At 42.8% G+C, this 18,186-nt stretch overlaps 1 protein-coding gene across 1 annotated transcript in view; it reads left to right on the top strand.

Annotated features, from left to right (window-relative positions):
- PLBD1 (phospholipase B domain containing 1) overlaps positions 1–18,186 on the top strand; it is an 87,216-nt gene that overhangs the window by 10,046 nt on the left and 58,984 nt on the right. The window contains exon 2 of the mRNA XM_062194864.1: positions 14,649–14,868. Coding sequence (XP_062050848.1) covers positions 14,649–14,868 — 220 coding nt within the window. The remainder of the gene's footprint in view (positions 1–14,648; positions 14,869–18,186) is intronic.

The following is an 18,186-nucleotide window of genomic DNA, read 5'->3' as shown; positions in this document are numbered from 1 at the left end:
AGTCCTATCTTCCCATTGAATTGATCTCTTAATCATTGCACAGTGACCTTCTTTTTCTTTTCTAACAGCTTTTGTGTTAAAAGTCTATTTTGTCTGATATTACAATGGCTATACCAGCTCTTTTCTGGTTTCTGTTAGCATGGAATACCTTTTCTATCCTTTCATTTTCAGTCTGCATGTATCTTTGTTGGTTAGATGTGTTTCTCGTAGGCAGCAAATAGATTGGCCTTGTTTTTCAATCCATTCAGCCAGGCTGTCTTTTTTTTTTTTTTAAGATTTATTTATTTACTTGACAGAATTACACAGAAGGAGAGGCAGAGAGAGAGAGAGAGAGGTCTCCATCTGCTGGTTCACTCCCCAGTTGACCGCAATGGCCAGAGTTGCGCTGATCTGAAACCAGGAGTTTCTTCCAGGTCTCCCCCATGGGTGCAGGGGCCCAAGGACTTGGGCCATCTTTTACTGCTTTCCAAGGCCATAACAGAGAGCTGGATTGGAAGTGGAGCAGCTGGGACTTGAACCAGTGCCCATATGGGATGCTGGCACTGCAGGCGGTGTCTTTACCTGCTATGCCACAGTGCTGGCCCCAAGGCTGTATCTTTTAACTGGGGAGTTGAAGTCATTTATGTTCAAGGTGACTATTGATAAGTAATGACTTGGCCCTGGCATTTTCCCAGAAATATTCCTATTGTTTACTTTGGGTTTCTTTTGTACTGGGCTTTTTTCATTAAGATAATCTTCATGTCTGATAACAACACAAGATCATTAGACTTTTTAACTTTTGAACATTTGTATCAGTAGCATTTTACATTATCATGACAAATTTAGTACCACTTCACATCTTGACAGTACCTTTAATATAATCCAAATAGCCTTATTGTTGGTATCTCTACAAGATGAGAGATATATCCTTTGATATTTCCCAGGGGCCCAACTGGAAATATCAAAGTCCAAGAAACTGGAACTTTGATTTTTTTTTTCTTTGAATGCCTGTTAAGGATGCCAAGAAGGCTCAAAATATCTGGTTGAAATAAGATCCCTTAACATCATGACATAATATAAACCAGATTTGATCATTAATACAAATTAATTACTCAAATGCTTTAAAATAAGCACATATTTAAACAACCCATAGCTCTTGTTTAAAAATAGCTGAGTTTTTATTAATTAGAACTTAATAGACATTAAGAGAGCACAATATATAACTTCAACAGAACACAAAATCTCTTTGGTAATCCCAAGAACTGTAAATAAAAACTTAAATAGTTAGCACATGGAATTATCCCATAACTTGGAACAATTTCAACAGTCAGAACTAGGGAAGAGAAAATAGCTTACTGGAGCAGGCTAGAAAACAAGAGTCGTCAATTAAACAAAACCATTAAGAAGCTACAGTTTTTAAACAAATTTTTAACACTATTTCAGAATATTTACTAACGTATGCATTGCAAAAACCTCATTGCTTTACCAGAGGATCAGAGTCTAGTTCTATGTTAAATAGACTGATAGCTTTTGCTTTCCATCTGCTGATTTCCTTGATTTACATTTTGAAATAACCCTTAGAAATCTCCAAATTAAGACAATATTTTCTTAAATAAGCGAACACATTGAATTTCAAGCTTAGTCTCTTCCAAGTAGTGTTGAACTATTTTCATATGGATAGCTTATTAAAACACATTAGCAAATCCAAATAGTTTTCCCATAGAATACAAGGTTCTAAGATTACCCAAGTTTAGGGTGAGACACATTTATCTCATTTACTTTACCCAATTTACATTTAGCAATTACACCTAGATAACTGAAAATGCTGATATTATGTCAATACCTCTATCTGAATTAAGGTCAAAGTCACATTTATATCAAATTCTCCTTTTTATAAAACTCGAGGTATGAATCGGTGACATTAAACCAGAGATTGCAAAATCTACCTTAGGGGGTCTATAATAGGCATTGATTACCCATTGGTATCAGAAACTTGTTAAACCAAGATGTAAAACAAGTTTGGCAAGTTACAAAGCAGTATTTTTTAAAGACGGTGGCTCAGCAGGGAGGTTTGATCAGCTCTGTTGGCGTAATTTCATGCTCGCCTCCTCTCCTCCAGCGAGACCAATGCCTGGGTGCTAGCCCCAGTGGGTACAGTGTTCATCTGCACTGCCACAAGAACCACACAAAGGATCTGTGCAGTCCCCGGTGTGGGTGTGAGCACAGATCCTGCAGCAATGACCCTCACCAGGGAATCAGAGAGCTACCCGCAGTGATTGCCCAAAGGACCCAGCCACACCCTGCATCCTCCCAGTGTTTTCAGAGTCCCAGCACACAAGGCTCCCACAGTCATGAGCTCTCAGCCTGCTGTCAATTCTCCCAGCCAGACTTGGGCATCTCCTCTCAGCTGGGCCCATGGACATGAGTTGGTGCAGCTGTTACATATATCCAAAATAGTGCCTGCCCTCTCTGCCAGTTACAGGATGCCGGTGCCAGGTGGTCAGGGAGAGAGAAACATGTCCCTCCTCCACCTTTTCCCTCTAGGTTGGCAGGTACAGTGTCCCCCAAAGGACTCCAAGTTGGACTTGTGCCAGATTCTTCCCATAGCTGTATCACCAGTGGGTTGGGCTGCTGCAGTCTGATTCCCACCTTACTCTCCAAAGCTGGTTGCTGGGGCCCTGAATTGTATGCATCCATACTCTCCATGTAGACCCACAGTGTCCCTCTAATTTGCATGGAGTTTCCTCTGTCACTTTCTTCCTAACTCTTCCCAAAGATTGCACTCTCTCCACTTTTTTTTTTTAACTATCTCCCCCTAGAACAGAGCAGTAAGTTCTCTATTCTGCCATTTTGGTGCCTCCTTTTGTTTTGATTATATAATTTTTTCTGTAACACATTCTACCTTTTTGCCTACTCCCCCAACCCCCATTTCTTTTTTTTTTTTTCTCCCCTCCCTCTAACTTGCTGAGTATACATTGTACTGCTCAGGGTTGAAAATCAATCATAAATGAAGTGCTAGGAAAATGAGGTTACAAATATGGAACAGTGGCTTAAACCACTTATGAGTATTACACAAATTTTTCCTTTCTAAGCAGGATTAGGTGGGTTTTTCTTTTTTTCAGTTAAAAACAATGAACTCATAGAAAATGTTAACATTTACAAGTAAATGAAAGAAATTTAATTTAGATGTTTGAGTTTTCACATAGAAATATAACAATGGGGCTTCTTGCTTTATAGAAGAAAATCTGTTTTTACAATGTAACGCTTCCATTCATTTAACAAATACTAAGTGCATTGATTGTGAAGCCATTTCTCTTCAAAATGTTAAAATCCGATTTCTCATTTTCACAACTCTAAATACAAGATCACACAAGGTCCTTATCTTTGGGATTGATTAGACTTGAGGTGAAATGCCTACAGCACCTCTTGCCCAACTTGAGGATATAAATACTTTGGCTATTTTAGACTAACTTCTGTAAATTAATTTTCTGATAAACTTCATTTTTGAAACAACAAATACAAGTGAAAACTAGATTCGTCAAAGACATGTTGTTTGGTCAACTACAGTGCTCCAGGATGTAAAGTGGTGAGCAGACATAGCTCCTGCTTTCACAGTTTTTATATAAAGCTAGGTTAGGATTAGCATTATATAATATTTTTCCATCTTCACTATTAAACTTTTCATACCATTCGCTCCCCTTCCTAACATCTAAATGTTCCTGAAAAATAGAAACATTGGGTTAGCGTTGTGGCATAATGGGGTAAGCTGCCACCAGTATCCAATATGGGCACTGGTTTGAGACCTGGCTACTCCCTTTCCAATCCAGCTCCCTGCTAATGCGCCTGGGAAATCTGCTAATAGTGGCCCAAGTTCTTAGGCCCCTGCGCCCAAGAAGATCTGGCCCAGTTCTGGCTGTTGTGGCCATTTGGGGAGTGAACCAGTGGATGGAAGGTTTCTGTCTTTCTCTGACTCTAGCTCTGATTTTCAAATGAATAAAATCTTAAAGGTATAATGGCTTAAACTGTTGAGATTTAAGAAAATCTGAAAAATATGGATATTTGGGAAGACCAGAATGCATGGAAATGTGAAAACATTGAGGAACAGAAGACATCTGTTAGGGGTAGAGTGATTCTCAAAGAACATACACATTATTAGCAGTATGTTCCTATCATGAATTCTCCTGAGGACTGGGGAAAGGTTTATTCATGCATAGAAGTAAACTGGTGTCAAAAAATGCGTGTATTTGCAGAAGTTTATTTTTGTGGTTAGGAAATTAGGTAGTACCAGCAACAGTGAAAGCACAGTGCTGGAGTATTCAGATTGCCTTGAGGAAGCCATGATGTCCAGCAGAAGGGGGAAGGGAGAACATGAGGGTGCTCGAGCTGAGAATGCACAGGTTATGGAGAAGAGGCCAGAGTTAAAATCACACTTTGTGGACAGAACTGAAAGAAGAAACTGCTAAGGTTCACTGGACTTCCTTTATTCTTTCCCAGTTCCTGTTTATGGCCACTCCCAGCACAGCCTTTTAAAGCTGCTTTTTCTTTCCTCTTTCTTCTCCTCCTCCTCTCTATTTTTTTAAAAAAACATTTATTCACTTTTATTTATTTGAAAGAATAACGAGAGAACATGAGTGATCTTCCATCTCCTGGTTCGTTTCCTCAGTGCCTGAAACAGCCAGGGCTGGGTCAAGACAAAGCCCAGAGCCAGAAACTTCATCTGAGTCTCCTACATGGGTGGCAGGGAGTCAGTACTTGAGCCATCATCTGCCACCTCCCAGAAGCACTAGCAGCAGTACTGGATCAGAGGCTAAGTGGAACTTGATCCCAGCCATGCAGATAAGGGATGCAGACATCTCAAGCAGGGACTTAACCTGCTGAGCCACAAGACCAGTCCTCCTCCTTTCTCTTGAGCCAGCCATGTCTCCTCATGCCCTTACAAGGCTAACTGCAAGTGAGGGTGAAAGGGAATGAGCAGAAAGAACTCAAGCTATGATGCTTATGGTCAACGATAAAGTTAGAAGACTATTGTAGTTGGGAGGGGGAGAAGGAATGTTTCCATGGATGTTACCCAGGATGGTCAAGTTGTGGCTGATTGGCTTCATTAACAGCTGGAGAATTATTTGTAACTGGGAGTCTATTGACAGAGTATCTTAATTATTGTTTTGAAAAAGCCTTCCATTATGGACATGATTTTACTAAGTAGATGAGCTTAATCCTACTCAGACTCATTCTTCAAGGGTCATAATCAGGATTAGCTTCCAAGCCTGACCAAGTACCAGCCTATCCCCCAGCTCCTCTGGGCCAATGTACCATGATATTTCTCTCTCTCTCTCTCTCTCTCTCTCTGTGTGTGTGTGTTAAAGATTTATTATATTTTATTTTTTGACAGGCAGAGTGGACAGTAAGAGAGAGACAGAAAGGTCTTCCTTTTTCACCCCCCAGTGGCTGCTGTGGCCAGCGCCCTGAACCGATCCAAAGCCAGGAGCCAGGTGCTTCTCCTGGTCTCCCTTGCGGGTGCAGGGCCCAAGGACTTGGGCCATCCTCCACTGCATTCCCGGGCCACCGCAGAGAGCTGGACAGGAAGAGGAGCGAGCGGGACAGAATCTGGTGCCCCGACCGGGAGTAGAACCTGGGATGCCGGTGCCACAGGTGGAGGATTAGCCTATTGAGCTGCAGTGCCAGCCAAAGATTTATTTTATTTGAAAGGCAGAGTTACAGAGAGGGATGGGAGATCTCTGTCTCTGTCTATCCACTGGTTTACTCCCCAAATGGCTGCAATGGCTGGAGCTGAGCCAAATTGAAACCAGGAACCAGGAGCTTCTTTCAGGTCTCCAACGTGGGTGCAGGGGCTCAGGGACTTGGGCCTCCTCTGCTGCTTTCCAAGGCACATTAGCATGGAGATGGATCAGAAGTGGGGCAGATGGGATATGAACCATATGGGATGCCAGCCCTACAGGTGGCAGCTTAACCCAGTGCATCACAACATTGGCCTCCATATAGTTTTAAACTTATTTGAAAGGCAGAGAGACAGATCTTCCATTTGCTGTTTTACTCCCCAAATGCCTGCAATAATGGGCTGAAGCCAAGTGCTGGGAACTCAGTTTGGATCTCCTACATGGGTAGCAAAAACCCAAGGACTTGAACCATCACCTACTGCCTCTAGGGATGCACGTTAGCCGGAAGCTGGAATCGGGAGCACAGCCAGGATTGGAACCCAAGCACCCTGACATGGGATGCAGGCATACCATGCAACATCTCAACCGCTGTGCCAAACACCTGCTCCCATTATGCTCTTGTATGAAGTAAGCTGTAGATTGAGTGCTTACTGGGGAGACAATCTTTGCACCAAAAAATAAAATATTGATTCAGATGGGAATATTGCCAAAGATAACAGCATATAACTAGTGTGCTTCTAGTCGCTTAACCACTAAAACCCAGTTTGTCTAAAACTAAACTCATTACATCCCAGACCTACTCCCTAATTGCTTCCTCTCATTGAATGATACATCATCCATCTATTGAGCTCCAATTGAGAACCTGAGCATCATTCTGGTCTCCTTCCACTACATTTCTTAAATAGAGATACTTCATCAATGTTTAATTTTTTTTAAAGATTGATTTATTTATTTGAAAGAGTTATACAGAGAAGGAGAGGCAGTGGGGGAGTGGGGGTCTTCCATCCACTGGTTCACTCCCCAGTTGGCCACAATGGCCAGAGCTGTGCTGATTCGTATCCAGGAGCTTTTTCTGGATCTTCCATGTGGATGCAGGAGCCCAAGCACTTGGGCCATCTCCTTCTGCTTTCCCAGGCCATAGCAGAGAGCTGGATCAGAAGTGGAGCAACTGAGACTTGAACCAACCCATATGGGATGCCAGCACAGCAGGCGGAGTCTTTACCAGCTACACCACAGTTCCAGCCCTAATGTTTGATTTTTAATTTTTTTGATTTGTAACTGATATATAAAAGTTGTACATAGTTTTGGGGTACAATGTGATTTTTTAATATGTATCCATCATATATAATGTTCAGATCATAGTAAACATGTCTATCGTCTCAAATATTTATCATTTCTATATGGTGAAAACATTTCAAATCCTCTCCTAGATTTTTATTTTTATTTACTTTTGTTTAAGGAATACAACTTCATAGAATTTAATATATAAAGACTTGGTAATATGATTCTTTCCCCTCTCCCTCCCTCCCACCTCTACTCCCATGTTTTTTCCTCCTCCCTCTTCCTTTCCCATTCTTATTTTTTACTGAGATCAATTTTCAGTTAATTTTTATACTCATAAATTAACCTTACACTAGACTAGGTAGGGAGTTCACCGAATAGTATGAAGAAAAAAAGTAAAGAACAAAACCAAACAAGAAAAACATTGTTCCTTGACAGTCAAGGCAAGAGCTGTTCAAAATCATTACATCTCAAAGTGTCAATTTTGCTCCTGTAGATTACATTCTAAGTACTCTATTAGTTACCACAGATCAGACAGACTAAATGGTATTTGTCTTTTTGTGACTGGCTTATTTCACTAAATATAATGGTTTCCAGTTGCATCCATTTTGTTGCAAATGACAGGATTTCTTTTACCATAATTTCTTTATCCAGTCCAGTTGATGAACATCTGGATTGATTCCATATCTTAGGTATTGTAAACTGAGCTGAAATGAACATGGTGGGTACAGGATCACTCTTTTATATATGCTTTCATTTGCTTTGGATAAAATCTCAAGAGTGGGATACCTGGGTCATATGGTAGGTCTATATTCGGCTTTCTGAAGTATCTCCATACTTTCTTCCACAGTGGCTGTAATAGTTCACTTTCCCACTATCAGTGGAATAAGGTACCCTTCTCCGCACATCCTCGCCAGCATTTGTTGTTTGTTGATTTCTGTGTGAAAGCCATTTAAAGGGGGATGAGGTGAAACCTCATTGTGACTTTGATTTACATTTCCCTGATGGCTAGTGATCCTGATAATTTTTTCATGTGTCTATTGGCCATTTGAATTTTCTGTCTTGAAAAATGTTCAGGTCCTTTGCCCATGTCTTGACTAGTTTTTTTTTTTTTTTTTTTTTTTTTTTTTTTGTGGTGGTGGAGTTTCTTGAACTCTATAGATTCTGGAAGTTAATCCTTTGTCAGTTGCATAGTTTGCAAATTTGTTGTTTTTGAGGTCCTTGACATGCACTGACAGCTCACTTGGTGACTTTCTACTTTGTTGATGTAGGCACTAATTGCTATAAACATCCCTCTTAACACTGCTTTTGCTGTATGCCATAAGTTTTGATATGAGATATTGTCAACTTCATTTATTTCCACAAATTTAATTTCTCTTTTGATTTCTTTTATGACACACTGAGGAGCAGGTTGCTCAGTCTCCAAGTGTTTGCATATTTTCTTGAGGTTTTTGAGTTGTTGGTTTTGAGCTTCAGTCCATTGTGATCAGAGAATGTGTGGTGTTTTTGATTTTTTTTGAATTTGCTGAGACTTGCTTTATGGCCTAGATTATGGTCTAACTTAGAGAAAGTTCTGTGCACTTCTGAGAAGAATGTGTATTCTGTTACTCTGTGGTGAAAAGTTATGTAAATATCAATAGTCTTCTTGGTCCATAGTGTCTATTAGCTTTGTTTTTTCTTCATTGTTTTTCTGTCTGATCTATACAGTGATCAAAGTGATGTGTTGAAATCCCCAATTACTATTGAATTGGAGTCTATGTCTCCCCTTAGATCCGTTAACAGTTCTTTTAAATAGTAAGGCACCCTGTAATTGGGTGCATATACATTTATTATAGTCAAGTCTTCCTGTTGTATTGATTCCTTAATCATTACATAGTGTCTTCCTTTGTTTCTTTTAACAGTTTTTGTGTTAGTCTATTTTGTCTGATATTATGATGGCTACACCAGCTCTTTTTTGGTTTCTGTTAGCATGCAATATCTTTTTCTGTCCTTTCACTTTCATTCTCTGTGTATATTTGTTGGTGAAATGTGTTTCCTGTAGGCAACAAATGAATGGGTCTTGTTTTTAATCGATTTGGCCAGTCTATTTTTTATTAGAGTTCAGGCCATTTATATTCAAGGTAACTGTTGAAAAATATCACAATGGCTCTACCACTTTGCTTCACATTCTTTCATGATGGCTTTCTTTCAGTTTTGCACATCCCTTAGCATCTTTTGTAAGGCTGGACAAATAGTGATGTTCTTTCAATTTTGTTATGGAAAGTCTTTATTTCACCTTCATTCATAAATGAGAGCTTTGCAGGGTGCAGTATTGTTGACTGTTTTTTCTCTTAAAACTTGGAATATATCTCGCCATTCTCCCCTAGCCTGTAGGGTTTCTAATGAGAAGTCAGCTGTGTGTCTAATTAGATTCTCTGAAAGTAATCTGGCATCTCTCTCATGCACATTTTAGAATCTTTATGCTTTACTGTGGAAAGTTTGACTACAATGTGTCATGGTGAAGATCTTTTCTGGCCATATCTGTTGTGAGTTCTATTTGCTTCCTGTACTTGGACATTCCTTTCTCCAAATTATGGATGTTTTCTATAATTATTTCACTAAGTAGGTCTCCCAGTCCCTTCTCTCTTTCCACAACTCTAAGCACTCCTATAACTCATATGTTGGGTTGTTTGATAGTTTCCCATAGATCTCTAACAGTGTTTTATAGTTTTCTAACTACTTTCTTTCTCTCTAGCTCTTTTTTTTTTTTTTTTTTTTTGGTCTGAGTGAAAGCCTTCCAAAGACTTGTCTTCTAGCTTGGATATTCCTTCTGCTTCACCAACTCTGTTGTTAAGGCTCTCCACTGCATTTTTTATTGGTTCTATTTAATTCTTAATTTCTAGTATTTCATTTTTATTTCTCTAAAATCTCAATTTCATGTGAAAAATTTTCATATCATATATAGTTACCTTTAGTTCATGGATTTGTTTCTGGTTGCTTTTGAGTAGTATAGTTTTTTAAATTCCATTTCTGGCATCTCCTCAATCTCTTCATTTTTACATTCTTAATATTGAAATGTTGTGTTCCTTTTCAGGGCTAATAGTGTCTTCCTTATTGTTTCTTGAATTTCTGCATTTATTTTTAGGCATTTGTAGAATGTTTGTTCCTCTGGCTTTTATTTTGAGCTATGCCTATATGGCTTATACTTATACTTCAGTGAATACCAAGAGGTGTGTGGTGGGTGTGGCCAGGGAGCTCTGGTCAGTGCTTCGGGATGGGGCGAGTATCCAAGGTAATTCTGCTCTGGTTAACTGGATGCAGAGGAATGGTGTCCCCTCTGTTGGTGTTACCATCCCTTCTCTTCCAAGCTGAGGAATGCCCAGATGTTAGCCCCCAGTGTGTTCAACACTCATCCACACTGCCCTATGAACCACATGTATGGTCTGCACAGTCCTTCCTGTGAGCACAGTTCCCTCTGCTATGAGCTGCTGTAGGCAACCAAGGAGCTTTGAGTGTGTGAAGTAGTACTCTGATTGCCCAGAGCTCAGCCACACCCTGCCTCCTCTCATGGAGTCAGTGTTTTCGGTCTTGGCTTCCAGGGTTCTCACGGTCAAGGAATTGTAAGTGGGGCCACTCTGCCCCGCTAACACATCCTGTCTGCAGGAAGACTGAAGTGTTCCCAGAACCACTCTCCATGTGTGTTCCAGTCCACTAGATTGAGCCCAGTCCTCTCAACTAGATTCGATGTCAATGGGGAACACGGGTTTTTCTCTAGTAAGATCTCTGGATCATAGGTACACACAATACCCACTAACGGCAGCCCCGCCTGCTTCACAGTTGTGCTGGGCACATAGGAAAGTACCGCAGGCAGCACTTCCCTTCTGTAGGGATGGCTCCCCTCCCTATCTGTTGCCAGGTGGGTGGATACTGTCTCTGTCAGTTGCTCTTAGACTGCTGTGGTTGACCCCACTGGGTGGAGGGCGAGCCCAATAATTGCTGCGTGTGTACATTCAACTTGGAGCAGCCACTCCTGCCTTTATCCAAAAATGACACCAGCCCTTGGGGCCGGCGCCGTGGTTCACTTGGTTAATCTTCTACCTGCGGCACCAGCATCCCATATGGGTGCTGGGTTCTAGTCCCAAATATGGGATGCCAGCTTTGCAGGTGGCAGCTTAGCTCCCTGTGCCACAATGCTGGCCTCTGCTCCCACATCTTCAATGACCAACCCAAATGTAATGCTTTCTCTTCAGCAGAGAGATGTGCAATGGTTTCTCACACAGAGAAAAAGGTGCACATTTCCTTTTTTCTCGGTCACCTTTCCTTTCACAAACATTTACCCAGTACTTGTGATGGGCTGGGCACTACACTGAGTGCTGAGGAAGGCCTCTGGCCTCAAGGAGTTTGAGCAGACCTGGACGTTACTGAGTGGTGTGCAGGGTGTAAAGGTGTGCACACAACCTACAGAGCTTGTGGAGAAAACCAACCCCTGCAAAGCGGCTGCTGCTTCCTGAGTCCTCAGTAGCAATTTTGAGATTGCCCAGTGGTTTACAAGAGAGGAAGTCTCAGGCAAAAAAAAAAAAAAAAAAATAGTGACTTTAAAAGCTGGATCATCACAGTTGGAGAGCCGCATGTAATGATTTCTGGACCACAAAGTGCAAGATGCGGTGGTGGTGATGAAACTGGTTAGGTAGATAGAAATGCGGCTAAGAAAGGCTAAGCTGATACCGTTTTTAAAAATAGAAAATAGAAGCCATTTAGCAGGCAAGCTAAGAAAAACAGTTTGCATCTTAAAAATGCTCCCTAAGGCCGGCTCTGTGGCTTAACAGGCTAATCCTCCACCTTGCGGCACCGGCACACCGGGTTCTAGTCCCTGTCGGGGCACCGATCCTGTCCCGGTTGCCCCTCTTCCAGGCCAGCTCTCTGCTGTGGCCAGGGAGTGCAGTGGAGGATGGCCCAAGTGCTTGGGCCCTGCACCCCATGGGAGACCAGGAGAAGCACCTGGCTCCTGCCATCGGAACAGCGCGGTGCGCGGGCCGCAGCGCGCCTACCGCGGCGGCCATTGGAGGGTGAACCAACGGCAAAAAGGAAGACCTTTCTCTCTGTCTCCCTCTACTGTCCACTCTGCCTGTCAAAAATTAAAAAAAAAAAATAAAATAAAAAAAAGATGATAGAGTGAAAGGCACTCTATCATTAAAAAAAAAAAAAAGATGCTACCCTAGTCAGTGACTAAAGAATGGGTTGGGAGCCACAAACATTTAGCATGGTGGCTGAGATGTCACTTGGGATGACTGCATTCCCTATCGGAGTGCTTGGGTTCAAGTCCTGGCTCTGCTTCCTACTACAGCTTCCATCTAATGTGTACCCTGGGGGATGACAGGAGATACTCGTGTGGTTGGGTCTTGCCACCATGTGGGAGAATTGGATGGCTCCTGGCTGTTCCAGGCATTTGGGGAGTGAATCAGCAGATGGGAGAGGTCTGTCAAATACAAAAAAAATTTAAAGAAGTGATTAAAAGGTCAGGGCAAACTTCACAAGGCATCCTCTTATAGTTGAGGCTAATTGTGAAACATAAACTTAGAAACAGATAAAGAAGGAGAGGTTGGGAAAGATAATTAGATTTTGATTAAAGATGGGATATGAAGGAGGGAGGGAGAGAAAGAGGAGGGGAGGCCAGGATAGTCTTAGGTTTCAGAATGGGAGATGACTGAACTCAGAATATGGAAGATGGGTTGGGATGGAATATGTATTTTATTTTCAGTATTTTTAATTTCTAGTGCTTATGGAGTCATCTAGAATGTGTTATATTAAAAGATATACTTCAAAGTATTTGTAGAATTAAATGTTTATTTTGGCCCTGAAAAATTTTGAAATCTATGCAGTTATTTTTTAATACACATTGTCTATGAACATTTTGAAAACCCCTCATCTGCATGGATTTCAAGATTTTTTTTTGCACAAAAGTAAACATCTTGTAATTCCATTTTCCATGAACTATTTGAAATCTCCCCATACAAGAATAGGACTAACCCATGGGGACAGAGTGAAGAGGTACGCAGAGGGGGAGCAGATTCCAAAGAGGAGTGACCTTGGGGCCATGGGTCGAAAGGCTTTATTTTTTATTTATTTCATTTGAAAGGCAGAGATCCAGAGAGGGACAGAAACAGATATCTCCCATCTACTGGTTCACTCCCCAAATGCCCACAACAGCTGGGGATGGGCCAGGCTAAAGCTGGGTCTCCCACATGAGTGACAGGGACCCAGGTACTTGAGCTATCACCTGTTGCCTTCCACGGTATGCATTAGCAGGAAGCTGGATCAGAAGTAGAGGAGCCAGGACTTGGACCCAGGAACTCTGATATGAGATGTGGTGACCCATATGCTGTCAACCACTATGCAAACGCCTGCCCCACAAAGAGTTGCAAGAACACATTGTCACCAGAGTCGGTGCTCTGAGGTTCTTACGACATCAGAACTCCACTATTTTGTTAGCAACTTAGGCAGAAGTAGTGCTGGGGCATGTGGGGTAGCTAGCAGGCTGCAGCAGGCTCATCTGAGTGAGGCAGGTGTGAGGCCAATGCCAGAACACACTTCTCTCTTTGGAAGATGAGGTCCAAACTGTGCCTGTCTTGTTCACCATTCTATCATCAGCACCTAGCACAGTCCTTGATACAACCTGGCTGCTCCCTAAAAGTTGTGAAGATTGGGGCTGGTGCTGTGGTGTAATGGGTTAAGCCACCACCATATGGGCAATTGCTAGAGTACTGGCTACTCCACTTCTGATCCAGCTCCCTGCTAAAGTGCCTGGTAAAGCAGAAGAGGATGGCCCAAGTGATTGGGCCCCTGCACCTATGTGGGAGTCCTGGAAGAAGTTCCTGGCTCCTGGATTTGGCCTAGCCCAGCCCCAGCTGTTGTGGCCATTTGGGGAGAGAACCGACAGATGGAAGACTGCTCTGTCTTACCCTCTCTCCCTCTCTCTATCTGTAACTCTGCCTTTCAAATAAATAAATTAAATTGTCACCTGAACCAGAGAGAGCATTTATAGTTGATCTTTTGTTCTCTGTGAGAGTGGAGCTTGTTAATTGTGTTAAAGAGAAAGGAGCAACTGCAGAGAGGAGGAAGCAAGCGCATACGAGTGGTTTTAGGGTACAGGGGCAGGATGAAATAGGATGGAATTATGTTCCTGAACACAGTGGGAGTTCAGAGCGTGGGTAGAAGGAGGGAAGTGATCTGGAGGGGAGAGATAGGTAGGAGTCCAGGCTTTGAGGATGGATTAAAAAACCATCAAGAGCTAGAGATCACAAGCAACAACATCCAGTTTTTCTGCAAAATAGGAACCTAATTTTTACGTATGAAGGATTAAGCACAAGATACAGGATTAGTATTCTGAGAATGGTGATGCTGAGAGTAATAGAAGAAATCCATTATAAAAATCCTGTCATTGGCTGAGTGAAGAGGTGGGGTATAGCTCCAGCCATGCCCAGAGTCCCGCTTCAGCCTACCCCAGTCCCAATGTTGTTACAGCTTCTCCTGCTACCCCTCAACTTTGACCTGATTCTTTGTGCTCTGAGTTCCTTTCCCTTGATGGATGCTCTGATTGTCCCCCATTGTAATGTGACAGGTTTCCCAATTCTAGAAAAATGGACATCTTCAAAAGCAAATATGTTGGAATTTGTGGTTACACAGGAAATACTTGTCAACAGCTCAGCTGACTGGCATTCTGCCCTTTTCTTCCAGGAGTCTCCTATGCAACTGCCTACTGGATGGATGCCGAGAAGAAAATACAAGTCAGAAATGTACTGGACAAGAATGGGGATGCCTATGGCTTTTACAATAACTCTGTGAAAACCACAGGCTGGGGCATCCTGGAAATCAGAGCTGGGTATGGCTCTCAGGCCCTGAGCAATGAGATCATCATGTTTGTGGCTGGCTTTTTGGAGGGTTACCTCACTGCTCCGTAAGTACCCCAGTTGTGGCAGAGCAACTGCCGGGCAAGCTCTGTCCTTGTCTTTGTCCACCTGTGACTCTAGTCTTCCTGGCATAGTATCTTAGAACTAAAAAGTAGTTGAGGCCCTTTGCACGTGTTAGAAATATCACCAGAATTGCCTTTGCACCTGTAATCAGAACCTGCCTAGGAGCTAGAAGGCCCCCAGGTGCAGTGTTCTTCAATCCTCATGGCATCAATCTCCCTAAAACCTTTCCTTCCCAGGAAACTTTTAAGAGACAGGAAAGTCATTTCTTCCTACTGATCATTCCTACTGTCTGGGAGAGAAAACACGAGAGGTGGAGACTCAGGACCACAGTGAGTGAACATTAACTAAAAAATAAAATGTAAGATCATTTAGTTTCAACCATCTTGAAACAATACTTCGAAGAGGACAAAGAGATTACTTACTGAAATTTTAGCAGGTTTATTATAAATTTCCCCTCCAGTTCTATTGTTACTTGATTTTGGTGTCCTTGCCTTGCCGTATGTAGTTAAAAATAATGCAGTCAGGATGCCTGCTTTTTAGAAAAATGCTCTTTAGTGAAAGCAAAGTTGCAACACTTGTAATCAGGCCTTATCCCTCCTTTGATATAAAAAGTGTTTTATGATTGGGCTCGCTGCTTTTTTCTCTGTGCCCTAGATTAAGTGCGATCTAACCAGAACTTATGCTGGGCTGTTACTACCTGAGTCATGGTGAGGTGCTGATCTTTATCTATTCCTGAGTACTGGAGATTATATCAGCTGTTGAAATGACGAGTTGTTGGGTTTCAACTGTTCTGTATAAATATAAACTGTATATTTCTGTTTTGTTTTATTTTTAAAGGTTTGTTTGTTTATTTGAAAAAGTTAGAGTGAGAAAGGGAGAGACTGATAACTTCAATGCACTGATTCACTCCCCAGATGGCTGCAAAGGCGGGGCTGGGCTAGGCCGAAGCCAGGAGCTTCTTCCAGTTCTCCCAGATGGATGCCAGGGACCTAAGCACATGGGCCATCTTCTGCTTTTTCTAGGCCATTGGCAGAGAGCTGGATCAGAAGTGGAGCAGCTGGGACATGAACTGGCACCCTTATGGGATGCTGGCATCATATTTGGCAGCTTTACCCTCTATGCCACAATGCTAGCCCCTCTTTTTATTTAATTTTTATTAATTTTTAAAAATATATTTATTTGAAAGAGTTAGGGAGAGACGGAGATCTTCAATCTGCTGGTTCTCCCTCCAGATGGCTGCAACAGCCAGGGCTGGGCCAGGCTGGAGCCAGGAGCTTCTTCCAGGTCTCCCCCATGGGTACATGGGCCCCAGCACTTGGTCCATCTTCCCTGACTTGCAGAGGCACGTGCGCAGGGGGAGTTGGATTCAAAGTGGAGCAGCTAGAACACAACTGACACCATACAGGATACCAGCCCTTCTGTTTTAATGTTTAATGACCATAAAAATGCCCTTAATACCTCACTATTCAGTGATATGAAATATTTAAAAAGTGAATTAGATGTTTAAAGCCCTATTATTTTTAAGTAAAAATCTTCTTATCCTCTAAATCTTTGTCTCTTTTATATCATTGAGTGCTGATTGTGTTATTTAAATTGAATTACAAATGTGGAGAAATAACTCTGATTGAAGTTGTGAATGTAAAAAGATGAACTCATGGATGATATACAATGGGTTGTTAAGGGAAATTGATGTGGCAGGAGTAACACTCTTCTGTGAGAATGTTGTGAGGATAATTGTGTCTTCCTGGGCATTTCTGCTGGCTTTGCTGCTAGAGAGACCTCATGGAGTTTAAGAGAACTTGTGACAAAGGTGGCAGTTCTGATAGTCTCATGTTTTACAAGATAACCTCTCTGTTCATCTCTGTAAAGTAAGTTGAGCATCTCATAAAGTCAAATTTCACCTTTACCTTTTTTTTTTTTTTTAAAGATCATTTATTTATTTGAAAGAGTTAGGAGAGGCAGAGAGGGTGGGGGGTCTTCCATCCGCTGGTTCACTCCCCAATTGACCGCAATGGCCGGAGCTGCGCCGATCCAGAGCCAGGAGCTGCTTCTGGGTCTCCTAGGTGGGTGCAGGGGCCCAAGGACTTGGGCCATCTTCTTGTGCTTTCCCATAGCAGAGAGCTGGATTGGAAGTGGAGCAGCTGGAACTTGAACCGGCATCTGTATGGGATGCCAGCACTGCAGGTGGCGGCTTTACCCCACTACGCCAGGGCCAGGGCCAGGGCCAGGGCGCCTTTTCTTAAAAGACAGCTATTTAGTGTTCTCTTGTTTAACATTTTTTTTTTTTCATCTTGGCCTTTCAAAGAAAATCTGACATGTGTAGGTTAGCCTTTGAAGATTTAAAAAGTCTACCAAATCGCTTCCTACCAATTATGCTCCATAATGTGAGGATCTCAGAAGTGGCAGCAGTTCCCGGGGGAGTAACAGGAGTTAGAGCGTGAGACGAATCTAGTTTTTATTTGAAAGGTGAAGTGGGGAGGGGAAAAACTGAGCACCTGTCCATGAATTCACTCCACAAATGCCCAGGTGCTGGGAACTCAACCCTGGTCTCCCATGTGGTTGGCAGAAACCCACGTACTTGAACCATCAGACGCTGCCTTGCAGGGTGCAAATTCACACAAAGCTAGAAGTGCAATCGGAGTAAGGACTTGAACCAGGCACTCCAGCATGGGAAGCCTTGTCTTCACTACTATGCCAGACACCCACCCCTAGCCTCAGCTTAATACTGGACCCTGACAGAAAACTTGGAACATGCTTGGAAGCAGCTTTGCCACAGAGTGCTCCGACCAAAACAACTCCAGCCCAGGAGAGGAAAGTGCCCTAGTGGCAGGACAAAGGCTTGTGGAGGAGGTGTTTACAGTCTGGGGCTTGCCAGATGAGACCTGTTTGGCTTGGCTGGGAGGAGAGAGAAGGTCATTCTGGGCAGATGGTGACCAAAAAGAGCAGTGAAAGGAGGGGCGCTGAGGCTGAGGGGAGTGAGTTGTGTTCCTGTGAGCAAGGAGTGGAGGCTGTGACTGAGCAAGCAGAAGACAACATGTCTGAAGAGCTAAGGAAGGGGCTGGCACTGTGGCGCAGGGGTTAATGCCCTGACCCGAAGCACCGGCATCCCATATGAATGCAGGTTCTAGTCCTGGCTGCTCCTCTTCCGATCCAGCTCTCTGCTATGGCCTGGGAAAGCAGAGAAGATAGCCCAAGTCCTTGGGCCCCTGCACCCGCGTGGGAGACCCAGAAGAAGCTCCTGGCTCCTGGCTTCAGATCAGCGCAGCTCCAGCCATTGCAGCCATCTGGGGAGTGAACCAGCA

The sequence above is a fragment of the Lepus europaeus genome, chromosome 6, assembly GCF_033115175.1.
Source record: "Lepus europaeus isolate LE1 chromosome 6, mLepTim1.pri, whole genome shotgun sequence".
NCBI classification, from domain to species: Eukaryota; Metazoa; Chordata; class Mammalia; order Lagomorpha; family Leporidae; genus Lepus; species Lepus europaeus.
Note: the sequence above shows the minus strand (reverse complement) of the source record. Positions and strands in the feature narration are given on the sequence as shown.